The 17746-nt window shown below is 62.5% G+C and overlaps 4 protein-coding genes across 4 annotated transcripts; 1 reads left to right on the top strand and 3 right to left on the bottom strand.

Annotated features, from left to right (window-relative positions):
* Positions 1 to 186: 186 nt before the first annotated feature.
* CHLRE_09g390949v5 (uncharacterized protein) lies at positions 187 to 2030 on the bottom strand. Its single transcript, XM_001694895.2, has 3 exons — positions 1803 to 2030; positions 1183 to 1411; positions 187 to 1055 (listed from the first exon to the last, which is right to left on the bottom strand). Exons 1-3 carry the CDS (start codon positions 1893 to 1895, stop codon positions 862 to 864), a joined length of 516 nt encoding a protein of 171 aa, XP_001694947.1. The 5' UTR covers positions 1896 to 2030; the 3' UTR covers positions 187 to 861.
* Positions 2031 to 2127: 97 nt separating this feature from the next.
* On the top strand, positions 2128 to 10409 carry CHLRE_09g390912v5 (uncharacterized protein). Its single transcript, XM_043065574.1, has 14 exons — positions 2128 to 2387; positions 2504 to 2631; positions 2772 to 2936; positions 3106 to 3269; positions 3509 to 3758; positions 3892 to 4074; positions 4249 to 4502; positions 4670 to 5483; positions 5609 to 5851; positions 6011 to 6392; positions 6556 to 7805; positions 7966 to 8938; positions 9126 to 9219; positions 9473 to 10409. The coding sequence occupies exons 1-14, from the start codon at positions 2296 to 2298 to the stop codon at positions 9551 to 9553; spliced, it is 5073 nt and encodes a 1690-aa protein (XP_042921151.1). The 5' UTR covers positions 2128 to 2295; the 3' UTR covers positions 9554 to 10409.
* Positions 10410 to 10458: 49 nt separating this feature from the next.
* CHLRE_09g390875v5 (uncharacterized protein) lies at positions 10459 to 12627 on the bottom strand. The gene is made up of 4 exons (XM_043065572.1): positions 11990 to 12627; positions 11842 to 11894; positions 11550 to 11609; positions 10459 to 11307 (listed from the first exon to the last, which is right to left on the bottom strand). Exons 1-4 carry the CDS (start codon positions 12213 to 12215, stop codon positions 10828 to 10830), a joined length of 819 nt encoding a protein of 272 aa, XP_042921150.1. The 5' UTR covers positions 12216 to 12627; the 3' UTR covers positions 10459 to 10827.
* A 308-nt stretch (positions 12628 to 12935) lies between these two features.
* On the bottom strand, positions 12936 to 17657 carry CHLRE_09g390838v5 (uncharacterized protein). The gene is made up of 4 exons (XM_043065570.1): positions 17618 to 17657; positions 17232 to 17363; positions 16239 to 16421; positions 12936 to 16047 (listed from the first exon to the last, which is right to left on the bottom strand). Exons 3-4 carry the CDS (start codon positions 16370 to 16372, stop codon positions 15861 to 15863), a joined length of 321 nt encoding a protein of 106 aa, XP_042921149.1. The 5' UTR covers positions 16373 to 16421; positions 17232 to 17363; positions 17618 to 17657; the 3' UTR covers positions 12936 to 15860.
* Between the last annotated feature and the right edge of the window lie 89 nt (positions 17658 to 17746).

The raw sequence follows: 17746 nt of genomic DNA, 5'->3' as shown, positions 1-17746 counted from the left end.
GCACGAATGCAACATGGCCACGATTACCGACGCGTGTGCCCAGGGTTTGGCACGCCCCGAGGGTGCTAGGGCCCAACCTGCAAGGGGGGGGGGTGCTGTGGGGGGTGCCCCTTTCCCCAGGAAACATGGATGAGCACGAACTACAGCGACTTCACCTTAAGCGTGCCAGCGCTGCCATCTGTAGTGCGTCAACAAGTTTTACAACTTGTCTGGGGTGCAGGCCGCGTAGCCATGTAGTCACCTGGAAGGCCAGCCTTGGAGCCACCACTGCACCACACCCATGCCAGAGTCAGTTCCCGGCTTCGGCCACATACGCTCAGTCGCCATCTATTCATGCACAGGCCACTCTTGAATCGAGCCGGGTCCCTACTACTAGCAGCGTCAGGAACCACATGACACCATACGCATCACCCGAATTGACATGATATGGTATGTACAACAGTACAGGGCGAATTGCTTCACTCAGCTCTCCGCTCAGTAATCATTACCCGCATTGCCACATATACGGTAGGTCCAATGCTCCAGCTTCCTCTACATTCGCTTCATTAGCAACGCCTGTCCTACCTGCAGAGCCAACCGCTGGCTTACCGAGTCTCCTGCATCTGTCTGACGGTGACACTGGGAGGCAACACAACACGCCTGCGTGCCTACCGTGCGCGTGCCTCATTCGGCTCGCGGCGCCACCATGAATACCTACCCTACAGCCTTCCTGCCTATGGAACCTACTCTCTATTGGCCGAGGTAAGTCGTTCTTGCGAGTCCTGCGCCTCCGTACACCCTGCTGCCGTCTGGTGCCTTCACGTCACCTCACCTAGCGGCCAAACAAAGTCCTGAAACTGACCCTGCCCCGGCCGATCTCAGCTAGTATCCACCGGTGCCATTGAAGCGGCCAGTTGTCTTGTAGTCTACGCTGTACGGGGCGCGCATGGTCACCCAGCGCGGATGCTCCGAGGCCTGCGCGGTGCGGTTGTAGTTGGCCTGATACTCCGACTTTGTGAGGGATGCGTACGGCACCAGCTTCACCGGCTTGTGGCTGCGGTAGCTGTACGTGAGACCTGTGCGGGCGGCGCGGGGCGGGGAGGAGGGGTCAGACACGCCGGCCGGGTGCACCTCTCCCCAGGCATTCATGGTGTCTGGCCCAATGCCGTTCCCTACGCAGAATCTTTCAGGCATGCCGCTCACCGTTGGCCAGCTCGAACGTGCCGTTGCCGCGGTATGAGGACTCCGGCAGGCGTCCCGACCACGTGATCGGCTTACTCTCGCCCTGGCCAAATTTTAGGGTCGTGGCGCCGCCGCCTACCATGGAGCTTCGCGAGACTGGCTTCGGGTCAAGCCGCCGGTCCATGAAGTGGGTGCTGTTGTTGTACAGCAGCCCAAAGGTTGAGGTCTTGTTTGGCTCTTTGGCGTTGGGCTGCAAGATAAGTTGCCGCGGGGCAGGGTGGGCAATGAGCAAGTGCAGATAGGTATCAGCTGCATGTCATAAAGCAGGCTAACGTGGCCTTATGTCGGGCCGGGGTCGGCGATGGATCCACAGCTTCCCTAGTGACATATGTCGCGTCCGTGCCACTCTCGGCGCAGGCTGCCCGCAAGCGCTTGGGTGGGTGCCGGCCGAAGGTGAGCACACTTCGTGCCGGGGAAAATAGCCGACACAACGTTCTTCAGCCACATGAGCAGTGATGTTACGCAAGCTTTGAAATCGAGAATGTGGTGAGGGCTCCGTTTGATGCGAACGTGCCCCCGCCTTCTTAGAGCATCACCGCCGCCACTGCTTTTAGCACACTGTTGAGCAGGGCAATGCTCACCGAATCATGGAAGTGTTCCTTCGTCGTTTGATAGTGCTCCTTGACATGCGGATATCTCCGCGTCTGATTGCCAGACACTGCTCCATAGACCATTTTTACGGTGTAATAAACTCTTGGTGACCTCGGAAAGGTGCAGCGACGAGATTGGTCTTGGCGCCTCCAAGGAATCAGAGTATGCTCAGGTTGTGCAGCGCAGTGAGCTCTGATTGTGAAAACTCTTAATGCAAGGGGTGTTACTGGTTATTATATGTGCAACGGTGTAAGCTAAGGAGGAACTTCGAGGACCGACTGCAATCACAACCATGAAACCCGAGAAACTCAGGTCCAAAGCGTCGAGGCTCTTTCTGTATGCGGCAATATGAGCGACGGTGCTATGGTTTACGGGCAATGAAAATGGGAGAACGCAGCGACTGTCAAATGTTTAACTTGTTGTGCGACAGCTAAACACGCAAGCGCATGGCACGTGTTACCTTGCAATACTTAGTCCTTTAGAATGCATCAGGGCTCCTCCACGCTGTTCGTGGCTCGTCTGCCGCTAGTCAACGATGGTTGGCTCGCTGCCGGGCGCGAGGTCGCGCTCGTGAGGTGCGCAGTTGCCTGGCATCGCAGAGGAGGTTTGCTTGAGGTGTAATGATGCTACAGTCAAGACACGGCATCATGGAGTGGCCTTTCCCCTTCAACCCTTTCCTCCATATCCACAGGCCACACCCCCTGCTCAAGAGCCTTCTCAGCGTGGTGGACTCGCATGGCATCCTGCGGGTAGTGCGCCTAGGCGAGGGCGCCGCCCGTTCGTCCGTTGTGGCCGCGTATGAGCTGCAGCTGTCGACAGGTGCGGGCAGCACAGTCTTGGATGGGTGCCCACAGCCCCTCACCACTGCTGTAGACAACCTGGGGGCGCACCCGTGGGGCGCACCGTTCATCCAAAACTTGCGACGAGCACCTAAACATTGCACGAACAAATACCTGCAGCGGGCGGCTTCACACAGCCGGTGGCCAAGGCCTGGAGTGCGCTGGAGCACCAGCCCGACGACGGCGTGTTGTTGTCACAGGCCGGCTCAGGTCGCATCATGTTTGCGCAGCTCCCGCTGGGCGAGGGCGAGGCCGGGCCAGTCTTCCTGTTCGGATCTCATGAGGGTGAGGCGGGCACCGGGTAGGGTACGGATGGCATCAGTGGACCTCTCTTGTCGGGTTGCTGCAGTGCAGTTGTTTGCCGGGCGGCAACTGGCGCAAGCGGAACCAGATTTGTCCGGTTTAGCGTTGAAGCTCAGGTTATAACACTCATACCGCCATGTCCTCTCTGCAGCGCCGGTCCTCGCGCTGGCTTCCACTCGGGAGCTGCTGCTGTCGGGTGGTGCGGATGGCTGCGTGCGGCTGTGGTCACTGGACACCGGCGCCCAGATCGATAGTGCGCAGCAGCCGGGTGGGCTGGTGGCGGTGACGGCTGTGGCGTTTGTGGGGCCCCTAATGGTGAGGCCGGGTGGACGGCGCAACACTTCTATGCATGCAACCATGAAGCATCAAGAGCGGGCTATGACTATCTTACAGAGTGGTGCTACCCCAGCACCTGAAGAGCCGGCTAGGGAGTATGCGAACAGGGATGTGTCAGAACCTTGCGACTGTTGAACCACTGCATTTCAGGGCACAGGTACATGCCAGCAAACATTATGACAGTAAAGACCAATGCACTCTAAACAATGCACGCGCAGGCCGCCGCGGGTACGGACCGGGGTGACGTGGCGGTGCTGGACTGCTCGGGCGGCCGACTGGAGGCCGTGGCGCGCTTCCGTGCGGACGCCGGCCCCGTCAGTGCGCTGGCAGCGCGCGTGTCGCCGCGCCAGGCTGCTGACGTGGCGGTGGCGGAGGCGCCGCGTGGCCTGGACGGCGGCGGCGTGCTCCCAGCACCCGTGGGGCTGTCGTGGCGGGACGGCGGCCGCGGTGCCACTTGGTCCGGCGCAGGTTGGTTGAAGGAGCCTGGGTGCAGGCAGCCTTGGATTGTTGGCATCATCTGCGTCATGTACCATGGGTAACAAGTGCTCGTTCGGTTAGCGAATCCATCAGCCTGCATCCGCTCTACCTTTTTCCCTTACAGTGGATCCGCCGCTGCTGGCGGTGGCTTCCACCGCGGGCTGGCTGCATGTGTTCTCGGCCAGCGCCACCGGCACCGCCACGGCGGCGGACTGCGGCTGTTGGGTGCACGCGTACGCGGGGGCGGTGTCAGGCCAGCCGCACCTGTCCTTCAGCCCAGACGGCCGGTACCTTGCCGTGGCATCAGGTGAGACCTGGGTCCTGAGGTGGTACCCTGAAGATGGCGGAAGGGCTTGGGACTGCAGGCCGCAAGCTGCAGCGCGCGTGGGGCGCCCACCTAACGGTACGCCTGCCTGCCAGGCTGCCACCCGCTTCGCACATGCACCCGCATCCACCTCCGCCCTTCTTCACGTTGGTGCAGGCGCTGGCACCGGCCGGCTGGTGGTGTTGGACACGTGCTCGGGCAGCCGCCAGTCCGGACCGCACAGCAGCATGGCGGTGATGGCGGAGCAGCGCTACCCGGGGCCGCTGGCAGGCGGCGGCTTCCTGCCGGCAGCGGCGGGCGGGTCGGAGCTGGTGGCGCTGCAGCGCGGCGGCGGCCTGGCGGGCGGGGTGCGGCTGCGGCTGTATGCGGCACCGACCGCGGCAGCAATGGGGCTGCCGGAGCTTATTCAGGTGGGAAGAGGAAGGGGTCCTGACGGCGTGAGGCGATGCCCGACGGGGCGAGGTGTGTGTATATGTGCGCCTACCTCATGCGGACGTTGTACTGCGCGCGGAAGTGTGATGTGGTGGAGCAACAATGTGGATGACGTACGTGTGTTTACGTGCTGGAACCCCTGCAGCTGACGTTTCCGGTACACGATGCGGGCAGTGGCCACGGCCCTCAGCGTGGAGTGCAACCTGGGGCGCTGGACACCGCAGAGCAGGCGGAGCTGCAGGAGGGCCAGGACTTCCTGGACTGGCTGCAGCTTAAAGCCGGCGGGGCTCCAGCAGCAGCTGCAGCGTCGGGGTTTGCGCCGGGCGATGCCAACGCTGCAGCTTCTCCCGGTGCCGCCGCGGCTGCGCTGGTCAGCGGCGACACCCCATCCCCGATGGGAATGTTGCTAGGCCGGGGCCGTGGACAGTATGGGTATGAAGGCATTGGCGTGTCAGGAAACGTAGGCGGCGGTTGGGGCGCCCGAGCTGGCGCGGTGCCGAAGACAGATGCTGCAAGGGCTGGTGGCTACACACCGGCGACGGTGCCCCTGGAGAGTCCCTACCCGGGGCTGGTGGTGGCCGCTCGCGGCACCGCGCCTCGCAGTCCGCTGGCACCAGTGCGTGGAAGCGCCGCCTCCGTCTCTGGACTTGCCACCAGTCCGAGCACGGCAGCAGCAATTGCTCGCGCTGGTCTTGGAGGCGCATTGGAGGCAGGCGAGGGAGGCGCCAGCGGCAGGGGCACGAGTAGCCCCGCCGCTGAGCCATGGGCGTCGCCGCCGCTAGGCGCTGGGGCTGCTGGAGTGGCGGGGGGCATAGCAGCAGGTATGGCTGAAGGCAGCGCAAGGGCCAGCGCAGGAGGAGGCGGTGCGGGTGGTAGCCCCGCACGCACGTGGCAGGCGGTGCCGCCCGCCACCCAGCCGACGCCTCGCAGCTGGATTACGGGCCTGCCTCCTCGGCCAGGTGGGTTCGGGTCGTAGCGCTGGGCTGCTGTCGTGTCAGCTTGTCGTCAAACGTGCGTGCTATCTCATGGCACAAAGCGCATCCACACCGTACTCAGCTCCCTGTCAAACTTGCTGTCCACACAGACTTGCTCCCAGCACCGCTGCCGCCGCAGTCATCCTCAGCTGCCGTTATGGCTACGCCAGGACATGAACGCCTGCGCTCGGTGATGCCGAATCCTGTCGGTGGCGGGGGCACCCGATATGCACCCCGCGGCTCTGACTCAGGAGTGGATCCTGGTCTGAGTGAGGGCCTGGGGGACACCGACGCCGGGGAGCTCCCACACACAGGCACGCTGCTGCCTGTGGCCACCAGCACCTCTGCTGCAGGTGCGCTGCTACGGTATGTGACTGCGCGCCCTGGCAGTTGTTGCGGTGGGAGTACGGTTCAGAACACAACCACCTCCTGAATCCTAACTCGAGAGTCGAGATGGCGCCTCCCTCAGTGCTCTCTTACTAGCCTCGGCTTTCTGCCTGCCTGCTTTGCAGCCGCTGGTCGCTACGCGGCGGCCGCCCAGCCCTCATTCGAGGACTACGACCAGACAGGGCTGCCGGATTCAGCAGCAGCTGTCGGTGAGGAGGACGGCGAGGCGCCGCTTGAAGCCACCGCCGCTGGTGTTGGTCATGGAGAATGGCGCCGCCAGGCTGCAGCATTTGCTGAGGAAGCCGAGGCGGAGGAGCAGCCCCGAGCAGCTCGGCCGCCACGGCCGTCTGCAGAGGATTATGAGCTCGCAACCAGCTCACGGGGCGCGCCCAGCCCACAAGCAGCAGGGGGCTACGGCACCGCCGACGCAGCCGGGGGCTGGGGCGGGGGCACATGGCGGCAGAATGACAATTCCATGGAGGGCGGTGGCAGCGAGGCGTGGTTCAGGTGCGATGGCGTGGCCACTTGTCTGGCAGGCTGGCATACACACCTGGCAGCGGCAATGCTGCGATCGAAGCGCCCTGGCCGCCACTCGGTTGCACCTCACCCGGCCTGTCAACCTGTCATACACTCATACCGCAAGCCCCGCTCATTCCCCTGCCCGTTGCAGGTCGTCCATCTCTGCCTCTGCGGGCATTGCCGGTACAGCCGCCCCCGCAGCCGGTGCTGGCAGCTTCCGCTTCGTCACCCTCCCCATGTCTCAGCCGCGCGCAACCCAACCTGCAGGCAGCCAAGCCTTCGGACAGTCACTGGCAGGGGGGTCCCTCGATGCGGGTGATGGTGGCGGCTGGGGCGCGGACGCCTACAATCCCGACCCTGCCAGTGATGAGCCACAGGATGAGGATGGCGGGGCTGACGACGCGGGTGGCGATGCCCAAGTGGACTTGGACGCCGACGCGGCAGCAGAGGCGCAGGACTGGAGCCAGCGGCGCTACAGCCCACTAGAGCAGGCTGCCTATCTGAGTCGGCAGCTGGCAGACCTGCAGCTGGAGGTTGGCGGGAGCGCCCAAGGGGAGGGGCAAGAGCAGGGCGCCGAGGAGCAACTGGAGGAGGGGGAGGAGGAGGAGGACGGTGCGCTCATGCCTCGCGGCGCGGCTGGCCTGCCGGCGCCATCGCGGCGCGGCAACAATGAGGACGTCGAGGATGCACAGCCGCACCAGAGCTTGCATCCGCATGGGAGCCGCATGCACGCCTGGCGCCACGAGCAGCTGCAGCCGATTGAGGAGGAGCAGGAGAGCCGCAAGGAAGAGGCACAAGCAGCCGAGCAGGCGCAGGAGGAGGAAGGCAATGACGATGCCGGAGCCGGGCTCGGCACGGCGGCGCAGCTCCCGTCCGACAGCGTGCATGTGGGTTACAGCCTGCTGCCGCGGCCAGAGGAGCATGAGGAGCAGGTGTCCGCAGCCGGCCTCTGGGAGGGCTTTGCGAATGCGGACGTCCTGAGCGGCCGTGGCATGGCGCAGGCAGCTACTGTCGAGGTTGGTGCTCGTGGCGGTGTGCGGGCGGCCGCGGCCCCCGGTCGGCCCGCATGGCCCTCCGCACGACTCCGGCAGTCGCCTGCAGGCAGCAGCCACCGCATGCAGCTGTCTGGCGAGCCGCCGTCTCCGCTGGCGGCGGCAGCACCCGCCGGCGCCGCCTCCGCAGCAAGTGGCGCGGCGTTGGGCCCTGCGATTGAGCAGGCGGGCTGGACGGGGCGGCAGATGCTGATGCAGCTGCGTCACCGCAAGCCGCCAGTGCCTGGCACTTCTGCGGCGACTGTAACCCATGGAGGAGTGGCGGGGCTTTCGGACGTCGTTAGGCCATCGGAGCGCTCGCCAGCAGTGGAGCGGCACAAGGGCAGCTGGGGGGGCGAGACGACACCAGGTGGGTGCACGGCCGAGGCGGACCGGCCTGTACGGCGGCCGGTGTGTACGGTATGTGTGGGGTCCTTGGCACTTTCCGGATGCAGGTTGCTCAGATGGAGGTAAATCAGCCTGCCCTAGTCAACTTGCTGCATGAAATTCATGCTTCGGTGTTCGTGCAGGCCAACACAGCCCCGCGCGGAGCCGGCTGCAGTCGCCCGGTGTGCTGCTGGGCTCGCCCAGCACCTCGGCGACCGGCTCCACCATGGCGGCGGCGGCGAGACGGGCGGAGGCGCCATCCGCATCCGCACCGGGCGCCGCCGGTCGCGGTGCCCCAGCCGCTGCTGCCAGGTCCAGCAAGGCCGCCACGTCTGCAGCTACCCAGGCCCAGCCCACCGCCGGCAGTCGCATGCACCTGGCGTATCTGCGGCAGCAGCGGCAGCAGCACCACCAGGCGCGAGTGCAGGCACGACAGCTAGCAGCCGAGGCCCCCGCCTCCACAAACTCCACGCCCGTTGCTGCTGCTACCGGCGCAGGCTCTCGGCCGGGCCGCGCGCTGGCGACAGGCAGGCCCAGCAGGAACGGCAGAAGCCCAACCTTGGCTGGGCCAGTTGCGTCTGAGTCCCCCCTGCATGGTCAGTTTGCTGCTTTCCGCGGCGGCGGCGGAGTCAGCGGTGGCGCGCGGCTGGGCGGCAGCCGCCCCGCCCCGGCACACCAACCTTCAAACCGCCGCGAAGCCCAGGCAGCGGTAGCTGCGGCGGCGCCCAGCGGGGGCGTCACGCACTCAGAAGATGACGATGTGGCGTATGCAGCGGCAATGCAGGCCGACGAGGATGCTGCCGAAGCTGCTGCGACTCCCGGCGCGCTACCGCAGTTCGGAGCCACGGCCTTGCTGCTGCGCAAGATGGAAGGGTTGCGGGACGTTCTGGAGTCACCGCCGCCGGGTGCACTGCCGCCGCCGTCCGAGGCGGCATGGGTGACCGGCGCGGGCCTGCCGCTGGACGTGACGGCTGCGGCAGCGGCGGTGGGCATGAGCGAGGCGGCGGCGGAGGAGGCGGCACGCCGTGCGGCCACACGGGCCGCCAACGTGCCATTTGACGCGGCCGTGTACGACGAGTTGCCGCCAGTGCACTACGTCCCCGCCAAGGCGCCCACGTGAGTGCGCACGCGTGACGGCAGTGGTCGACTCGGGCCCAGCCCGCTCGGGCAACCCAGGCGTGCGTGTTTACTTGTGCAATGCCTTGCTCTCATTCGCCTGGCCGCACGTACGCGCGCACTACACCGCACCACATTACAGCATCACGCCACATACTCCCTTACTCGGTACTGCCCTCACCCACAGGACCAAGGCGCAGCTGGACCCCAGGTGGGTGGCGTCGCGGCAGCAGCGGCCCGAGATGTGGTCGCTGTGGCGGCCGGCAGAGGTGGCCAGCGAGGTGAGCAAGGGGCTGTGGCGTGCGGCCGTGTGCTGAGCACAGCAGGGCAAGCGGCGGGTGCATAAGGCCCTGAGTGCGCGAGAGCTTGTGGGGGGCTGAAGGGAACCTGACGGACCTATGCGCGGAGCAACTTTCACATCTGCTGGAGTGCCCTGCTGTCTGGCGACTTGGCATACCGTACTGCGGTACTTAACTTGCCAGGGCCTGCTGTACCGGTCTCAACTTCGTCTACGTATGCGTCTATGCCGTGTAGGTCTGCAACACCCGCGGGGTAGCTATGTACACGGCGCCGTCTGCTGCAGAGGTCGCACGGAGCTTGCTAAGGATCCACTGAGCAGGCTGCTTTGCGGAAGCTGCAGTGCAGACGTCGGGGCGGGAGGTTGGGTTGGACAGGTGCCTGGTTGCGGGCCCGCGGGTGAGCGCAGTAAGCGGACTGGCCTTGTCCGGTATCAACGTCCAGCTGGGTAGCGGCGAAGGCGCGGCAGGCGCTGGCTTACCGTTGCGTGCGTAGTGAGCAGGTGTAGGCGGCTGAGCAGCTGAGGTGAGGCGCTTCATGACCAGCCGTTTGCAACCTTCCGGTAGTGGCACATACATAGCTATGTACGGCAGGCGTGTATGGTTTGGCACGCGGGTTGGGGGGGGGCGGCGTGTACAGACCGAACCCATGCCAATTGCTTTAGGACGGGCCCTCGCACTTCATGTCGCATATGTACGGATGGCCCTAATAACCATGGAGGAATGTCGCACCCGTGGAGGGCACTGTATAAGCTCTCTCCAAGCGCAATCGGCGTCAGGGTGTACACAATAATGAGGATGTGGCCGTGTAGGCATGCACAGTAAGCGGTAGCCTGCGGCGGCTTGTGACAGCTGCGTGGCGGCTGTTTCAGATGGGTTTCTGCACCGCGGGGACCCCTGGCTGGCGGTGCCTATGGAGACCATGTCCGGCAGGTGAGGGGGGAACGCAGGGAAAGTTCGGCCTTTAGGCGGTTATCGACGTGCTTGAAAAATCGCAACACGCACAAGCGAACATGACGTTGTAGAGCCGGGGCCAGTATGCGGTGTGATGTGTTGTGAGGCTTCTCCTTCCAGGGGAAACCCACTTGCTCCCTTCGACCACCACCTCCGTCCGTCTGTAGCCACTTGCCAGGTTCACGCGGTAATCATTGCGCAAGATGTAAGTTTCTCAGGGCTACTTGGCTCGGTGTCTGTGAGACTGTGACACTGGAGGCTTCGACCGGACTAGGACAGACCTTACAATGTGCGGCTGCTCAGGTGCTCAGGCTGCGTGTGTGGGTTTCGCCAATCAATGCAGCATTCCCATGAGACGCATCAACGTTTTTGCAGTGCACCCAAGTCACGGACGGTGAGGGCGGGTATCCACGGCCACGGAGCTGCCCCGCCTGCACAACTCCTAGCAAAAATTAGAAACAACGCCGCAGCGCCCGACACAATAATGTTCTGTCCATGCATCGACGCAGGCTGCAGGAGTTGACGCATACACAGCCACCACCACACGCCACAGGCATCTGCTAACCTGCCATACGCGGTGCATCAACATGTGTTCTTAGTACCGCATACGGCGCACTGCACACAAGCGTGCTCGGCGGCCTAGCCGCGCTGCCGCGGCGAGGGGCGAGGCGGCGGCGAGCGCCGGCCGCTGCGTTTGCCCTTGGGCGGCGGCCGATTCCGGCGGGAGGGCTTCTTGCTGGGCCCCTGGAAACCAGTGCCGGGCTCGGGTGCGGGAGACGAAGATGGGCCGGGCGTTGGAGTGGGTGCGGGAGACGAAGATGGGCCGGGCGTTGGAGTGTATGCGGGAGACGAAGATGGGCCGGGCGTTGGAGTGGGTGCGGGAGACGAAGATGGGCCGGGCGTTGGAGTGGGTGCGGGAGACGAAGATGGGCCGGGCGTGGGAGTGGGTGCGGGAGACGAAGATGGGCCGGGCGTGGGAGTGGATCCGGGCGACGGGTTGGGCCCGATAGAGTAGGGAGGCGTGGACAAGTATGTTGTAAAGTCGGCTGTGGTGATGAAGCGCGGGAAGCACGAATTGTCACGAAACGTGAACCCGTCTTCAGACTCAGCAGGATTGCACTGAAGGGGCGGCGGGGGAAGCGAGTACGGTCAGGGAGCAGCTTTTAGCCAACCAGGGAAAGAGAACGTGGGATGTTGTGATGACGGAAAGCGATTTAAATGCATAGTGGACAGCTGGATAGCACACAAGCTCACAGCACGACGTATGCCCCTTCCCATGCTGCTGACCTCTCATCATGCAGACAGCTAGGTGTTGACCCCTGCCCCTTGTGTTCCGCCGCTAGCACACGCATGTCGCGCACCTGCACGATGTACATGATTTCACAGCTGCTGACGAAGTCTGCCCATGCAGCAATTCTGGCCTGCGGTAGTCGAGGGCAGGCTGACAGCAGGTTGCATGTGGCAGCAGCCAGGCAGCACCACTGAGCCGCAGAACGCTACTTGCTTCTGCTAGCTTCCCCTCCAACTCCACCGCATGCACCCTGCGATCGGCACGCCTTCCTTACTGGCCTAACACTCAACCCAAGGCCGCGCGCTGCCATACCGCACTGCCCAGGCCCGCCCAGGCTCCTTTCCCCTGGCACTGCCGCTTGCCTGGTCCACAGCCGTGCCGTTCCAGCCACTCATGCACACCCAGACGGTAGAGCCTGCAGATTATGCGCAGCATCCGGGGTTCCGTGGCGGCTCTAACGACACGCTGCCACGGACGGGTGCCCCCCCTGGCTGCGCTAACGCGCCTCACCCGTGGCGGTGGAAGGGCAGTCGGCCTTCACGGTGGCCACACCGAGTGCGGACCTGACCAGTGTCGCGCAGCCCTCGATGGCGTAAAAGGGCTCGATGAGCGTGCTGTACTTCTGCACGCAGTTTGCGCCGTTGGGGCTGCGCACCATGCCTTCCCAAGTGTTCTGGTCTGAACTTTGGGCGGTGACAAACGTCGTGTCCAGCAATAATGCTGAAGCTATCAGCATAATTAAGCGCAGCATTGTCGCCCCTTTAACTTGTGCAACTTACGCAATGGCAGCTTGAAATGGACCAACCGCCCTCAAGTTGGCTGTCAGCTATAGTACAATGCCAGTATGCTATGAGCTGCAGGTGTCTGGGCATGCCCACAACTATACGCCCCTGCTGCAAGAGCGGGACCAACTATAGTCCGACAGGTTGGGCCAAGTGTGAATTTTGAATGAACTATGGCGACCACGTTGGTGGGCTTCGTCTGTGTTTCTGGCGTCAAATGCTGTTATTACGTTCAGCAAGCACAAGTGCTCGGACTCTGTGAAGCTGGGGGCCCAAGAGGGAACCTAGGCAGAAGTTGTGGTAGGTGAAGCGAGGCGCTGTATGTCGGACACGGTCAGACCTGCACGCGCTTTGTTCGCTGCGACCCTGATTACCTGTTTATGCGCGACTGCACGAGCTGCCAGCCGACTTGCAACAGGGACGCTGCGCCCACCTTGGTTGGGCGGGGTTGTATTGGGAAGCGGGCCAGAGGGGGGAGGAGCGGGCCGGAGGGGTGATGCAAGGGGTGAAGGGGGTGCGAGAAAACGGGTACCGGTAGTGCGATGAGGGCAGGGGCGCAGGGCAGGGTATCTGGGTATGGATGGGACAAGGTAAGGGGCAGGGCACGGGGGTTGGTATATGCCAGCCCAATAAACAAAACGAAGCCAGGGGGGAGGGGGATGCGGCATAGAGTTGTCGGGTGGATAGGGTGGTCACCTACCTAGATCATCCAAGCATGGAAAGCAATGAAACGCGGCGCCGAGGCATTCCTAATGCTCGTGCGACCCGAAGGCGAAGAGGGCGCCCCCAGCGGCCCCTCCGTGGCAGCAGTAACCCCTGACTTGCCCTCCCCAACGCCCACATCCGGGCTCATTCCTACGCCACAGCTTTCAGCATTGCTCGACAAATACAGCCCCATTTTCCAGAAAGTGGATGGCATACGGGATAGCACGGACCCCGTTGAGCACACCATCCCGCTCATACCGGACGCCGTGCCCCCGGCAAAACGCTCTTACCGCCTGTCCCCGGACGAGAAAGCGGAATGCAAGCGGCAGATCGCTGACCTGCTTGCTAAGATATTCATCGAGCCATCTAGCTCCCCATTTGGAGCGCCGGTAATCTTCGTGAAGAAGAAAGACCCGGAGTCCCCAACCGGACACAAGTTACGCATGGTGCTCGACTACCGAGCGCTAAACAAAATAACGCAGAAGCGGCGTTATCCTATGCCTAACATTCAAGAAATCTTCGACCAGTTGGCCGGCGCCACTGTGTTCTCTTCCATCGATTTGGAGTCCGGTTACCACCAGTTGCGTATTTCCAAAGCAGACATCCCCAAAACTGCATTCATAACACCAGAGGGACAATTCGCTTTTAAGGTGCTGTGTTTCGGCTTGACGAACGCACCCGCAACTTTCCAGGCTACGATGAATGGTTACTTTGCTAAACAATTGGGCAAATCTGTTCTTGTGTACCTCGATGACGTTATGATTTTCTCAAAAACAGCAGAGGAACACTTGCGACACTTGGAAGACGTCTTCCAAGTGCTACAAACGCATAACTTGCGTGCCAAGCTTGCGAAATGCGAGTTCAACAAACCTGAACTCAAATTCTTAGGCCACATTGTGGGCCGCGACGGCCTCAAAGTCGACCCCGACAAAGTACGCTCGGTCGCCGAATGGGCCGTGCCGCAAAACCGCAAGCAAGTTCGGTCGTTCTTGGGCCTAGCCAATTACTTCCGGAAATTCATACAGGGGTATTCCTCCCTTGTAGCACCGCTCACAGCCCTGACTAGCGAGAAGTCACCCTGGCTTTGGTGTGACGCCTGCCAGCGGGCATTCGAGGGTGTGAAACGTGCGCTGATCACCGCGCCTGTGCTTGCACTACCCAACACCTCCGAACCCTTCGAGGTGAAAACGGACGCATCAATCTACGTAACAGGTGCAGTTCTGCTGCAAAACGGCAATGCCATTGCGTTCCTCAGCCACCGGTTTACACCAGCTGAGAAGAACTACACCACCACCGACCAGGAAGCCCTGGGGGTGATTCACGCTTTACAAGAATGGCGCTGCTATCTCGAGGGCGCGCCAGATGTAACCGTGGTCACCGATCACCAACCCTTGACTTACCTGGACTCTATGAAGGCCAACGGACTGCTCTCACGCCGTCAGGCTCGGTGGATAGAATTCCTGCAGGACAAAAACGTTAAGTGGTCCTACCAACCAGGCCGCATCAATGTTGCGGACCCTCTAAGCCGCATCTATGAAGATGTGGTTCCAGAAGTGCCACGCGCCCAACTAGCAATGTTGGTACTGCAGTTTCGGGCGCAGCACCCCGATCTCGTCCTAGATCCACACGTGCAAGCAATCACGCGCGGGCAACGGACCCGCGATGCACCTCCACCTGCGGGCACAACCATCCCCGCAGACATCCGCAAGCAACTTGCAGATGGGTATGCATCCGATCCGAAGTTCCGGAATCGGAACTGGGTAGCAAAGCTGAAAAAAGTCGGCGACCTGTACTACCAGGGGGGACAGGTGATGGTCCCCGCCGTTGACACGTTACGGCGCAGTCTCTTGGCTGAATACCACGACGGTGGTTCCAGCGGGCATCCAGGGCACGAACGTCTATACGAGGCTATAAGCATGGAAAGCAATGGAACATGCATCCGGGGGAGCTGCCGGCCCTGCGCGTGCCTTGCTCTGTGGCCTTCTAGCGCAGTCACAAACAGATGGGGACATCTGGTCAGCCAGTGCGACTTGCACGTCCCTCACACGTACGGTGCTTCGGGCACTGCCTCGTAGCCAGAGGCGCGCTCACCGCCGGCACCCACTGCCAACCAAAACCCAAGCCCCGGCCCCACTCCCATTACATACGCACATTCTCTCCGCTGCCTAGTGAGCAACCGCTATGGGAACAATCTCTCACGGTCAGTATTCCAGCCTCCTTGATGCATTTGTGAGCGGTGTTCCAGTAGACCCTCTGTAAAATACCATGCACATACGGTAGCATCCCAAGAACTCGCCAGCCCTTGCCATCCATGGTTGAGCCTTGGCGCCCACCCGTCACCCGATGCGTGTCAAGCGTCCGTGACTCGTTTGGGCCGATCATATCCATCCATAGTACCGCACTAGCAATATTCAGCATCTCCTCACTTCAACAAGGGGTGTAAAGCGGTGGGCATAACGTCTGCCACCGGCGCCCAAGGCTGCGCTCATGCGATGCACTGCAACAACTGCGGTTTGCACTGGCCTGTGTGCAGCCGGCCAAATAACACAATCACAAATGCGATAATAAGCACACTCCACTCCACATAAGCACACTTGTGTAACTTGTGCCTCAGTACTGCCGACAGGAGGCGCCTGCCTCCTTACAGTACGCATGCACGGGCAGCACCCACATCAAACCTAGCATGCCCAAATGTGGAAGTCTGCTTAGCAACATTGCGGCACGCGCCCCAAGCCCCCCGCATCATATGACGTATAATGACAAGTACGTACGATCGATAATGGTGCTATGCGCCCTGCATGCTCTTCTGCCAAGTTGCTGCCTCGTTCCGTGAACTGTCCAGGCCCAATCAACTGCCCAGGTGTGGACCTGGCTTAATCCCTGTGCCTGAGCTTCTACGCCCCGGCGCGCCCCTTCCCCTTCCCTTCCTTCCCGTCCTCCTCCTTATCTTCAGACCACAGCACCTGTGACGCACGCGGCGGGGGCAGGCTTGGCGCCGCCCGCGCCGACGCCTCGCTGCCGCCGCCGGCGCACCAGGACCACGTACGCCCAGCACGGCCAGGGTTGCCAGCAAGAGCCCGCCTGGAGTAATGGGGGTTACATTCATGATTGTTCAAGAAGTGAAGGTGCAGGGGGTTGGGAGTGATGAGCCTTGACGTGGGTGCCGTTGCGTGGTGGTGCTGGAGCGTGCGTGCTTACTGGATGGCCCGTTTGACCTCAACCCTACTGTGTTCACGACTGCTTCCTTGCGCGATCCGATCCCTTGAACCCACCTCCAATCGTCGTAGGCAGAATGACTTCCTGGTGTGACGCGATGCCCCCGGCCATGCCTGTCAGCGCCTTGACTGGCGGCGAGGTCGTGGGGCTCGGGGGCGATCCGTGCTCGTGTCATTGACGCTGGGCTCATCGTTGTCAGCCATAAGTGTGTACTCCAGACCCCAGGACGCCAACGCCGCCTGCAGTACAAGCACGGCACGGCGGCAGGGCACCGGACTTGGGGCGATCAGGCGAAAAAGGCGGACGGCACCAGAGTGGCTTAGGAGGCTACCAAAACACCGCATACTGCAAAAGCATCATGTATGGGTCCGACGCGCGTTGGCGTATGCCAGTGGCCGAACACCCGCACCGCAGCTGACCCGACGCACGCCGAAACACGCAGTGTCCATGCCGCTCATGGTAAGCACTTGAGCGGGATTGTGGTTCGGCAACACAAAAAATAATATGACTTCGGCTCATATGGATGGCTCTAAAGGTGACAATTCTACAGGTATTAAAAAAGTATTTTTAAAAAATTATGGTGCAGTTGCGGTACAGCGCCACGCCGCTGCTGATGCGGCTGCCCGTCAGGCCGTACGACAAAGCCACCTGCGCACGTGGCGGCCGGGCGGGGGCGCGCACAGGGTAGACCACCGGTGCCGGCAGATGCGAACAATACTCGCGCGGTGCGCGCGAAAGACAGCTAATTGTTGCGTGCCCTGTCTCCCTACCACCTCCATCTCGCTTCTCACCATGCTATGGCACAGTCCCAAACACGCGCAAGCGGCATCCGCACACGTACACAAACAAACACCCTCACACGCTCGCGTACTGGGTCAGGCTGCCGTACACTGCATGAGCGCAGGCAGCGTGTTCGTACAAAGCCCGCCGCCACGTGAGCATGTCCAACCGGAGGCCCAGGACGCTGGCATGCGCCAAGCTGCTGCCCCGATAAGCAAAAGTATGCATCCCAGCCCGGCCCTGTCCCTCCGGCCGCCGTCCGCTCGCACCGTTGGGTATGGAGGCCGGCCGCTCCAGCCTGGGCCCCTCCACCGCGAAGAAGGGCATGGGCACGCAGGCGTCCGCCAGCAACAGCAGGTCCGTGAACAGATGGAAGGAGCCGGGAGAGGGAGCCAGCAGGTCTGTGTGTGTGCAGGGGAGGGGGGGGGGCGCAAGGGGGTCACAGGGTTCGGTCGGAGTCACGCAGCCTGACGCAGCCGCTGCGTGCCCGCCTCGGGCGCGAACGTCAGGCTGCTCTTGCGGCCCTGGCGATGTTGTCATCAAAGCGGTCCACTCGGGAATACAGCACGTCGATAATACACCACAACAGCATATACCCTAGCCCTGCTCGCGTATCGCCCGCTCCCGCTCCCTGCCCTCCCCGCCCGGTCCCCACCTGCATGCGGTTCTTAATGGCCAGGCCCACACTGGGTAGCGACAGGTAGTCGGAGCAGGACAGCGACAGCAGCGAGAACTCATTGTAGCTGAGGGGGGAAGGTGGGCGGGTGGAGAGGTAGGGAGGGCA

This window comes from Chlamydomonas reinhardtii, chromosome 9 (assembly GCF_000002595.2).
Source record: "Chlamydomonas reinhardtii strain CC-503 cw92 mt+ chromosome 9, whole genome shotgun sequence".
NCBI lineage: Eukaryota > Viridiplantae > Chlorophyta > Chlorophyceae > Chlamydomonadales > Chlamydomonadaceae > Chlamydomonas > Chlamydomonas reinhardtii.
Note: the sequence above shows the minus strand (reverse complement) of the source record. Positions and strands in the feature narration are given on the sequence as shown.

Bases quoted from the DNA above. Each gene is read 5' to 3' on its own strand.
- CHLRE_09g390838v5 (XM_043065570.1), bottom strand. From the start codon at position 16,372: ATGAGCCCAGCGTCAATGACACGAGCACGGATCGCCCCCGAGCCCCAC. The intron at 16,048-16,238 runs GTGGGTTCAAGG...CCATTACTCCAG, and splicing joins TCTGCCTACGACGATTGGAG to GCGGGCTCTTGCTGGCAACC.
- CHLRE_09g390949v5 (XM_001694895.2), bottom strand. From the start codon at position 1,895: ATGGTCTATGGAGCAGTGTCTGGCAATCAGACGCGGAGATATCCGCAT. The intron at 1,412-1,802 runs GTGAGCATTGCC...CTTATCTTGCAG, and splicing joins AGGAACACTTCCATGATTCG to CCCAACGCCAAAGAGCCAAA. The intron at 1,056-1,182 runs GTGAGCGGCATG...CCGCCCGCACAG, and splicing joins CACGTTCGAGCTGGCCAACG to GTCTCACGTACAGCTACCGC.
- CHLRE_09g390875v5 (XM_043065572.1), bottom strand. From the start codon at position 12,215: ATGCTGATAGCTTCAGCATTATTGCTGGACACGACGTTTGTCACCGCC. The intron at 11,610-11,841 runs GCAAGCGGCAGT...CGACTACCGCAG, and splicing joins ACGGCACGGCTGTGGACCAG to GCCAGAATTGCTGCATGGGC. The intron at 11,308-11,549 runs GTGCGCGACATG...CCGCCCCTTCAG, and splicing joins AAATCATGTACATCGTGCAG to TGCAATCCTGCTGAGTCTGA.
- CHLRE_09g390912v5 (XM_043065574.1), top strand. From the start codon at position 2,296: ATGCATCAGGGCTCCTCCACGCTGTTCGTGGCTCGTCTGCCGCTAGTC. The intron at 2,937-3,105 runs GTGAGGCGGGCA...TCCTCTCTGCAG, and splicing joins CCTGTTCGGATCTCATGAGG to CGCCGGTCCTCGCGCTGGCT. The intron at 8,939-9,125 runs GTGAGTGCGCAC...CCTCACCCACAG, and splicing joins GTCCCCGCCAAGGCGCCCAC to GACCAAGGCGCAGCTGGACC.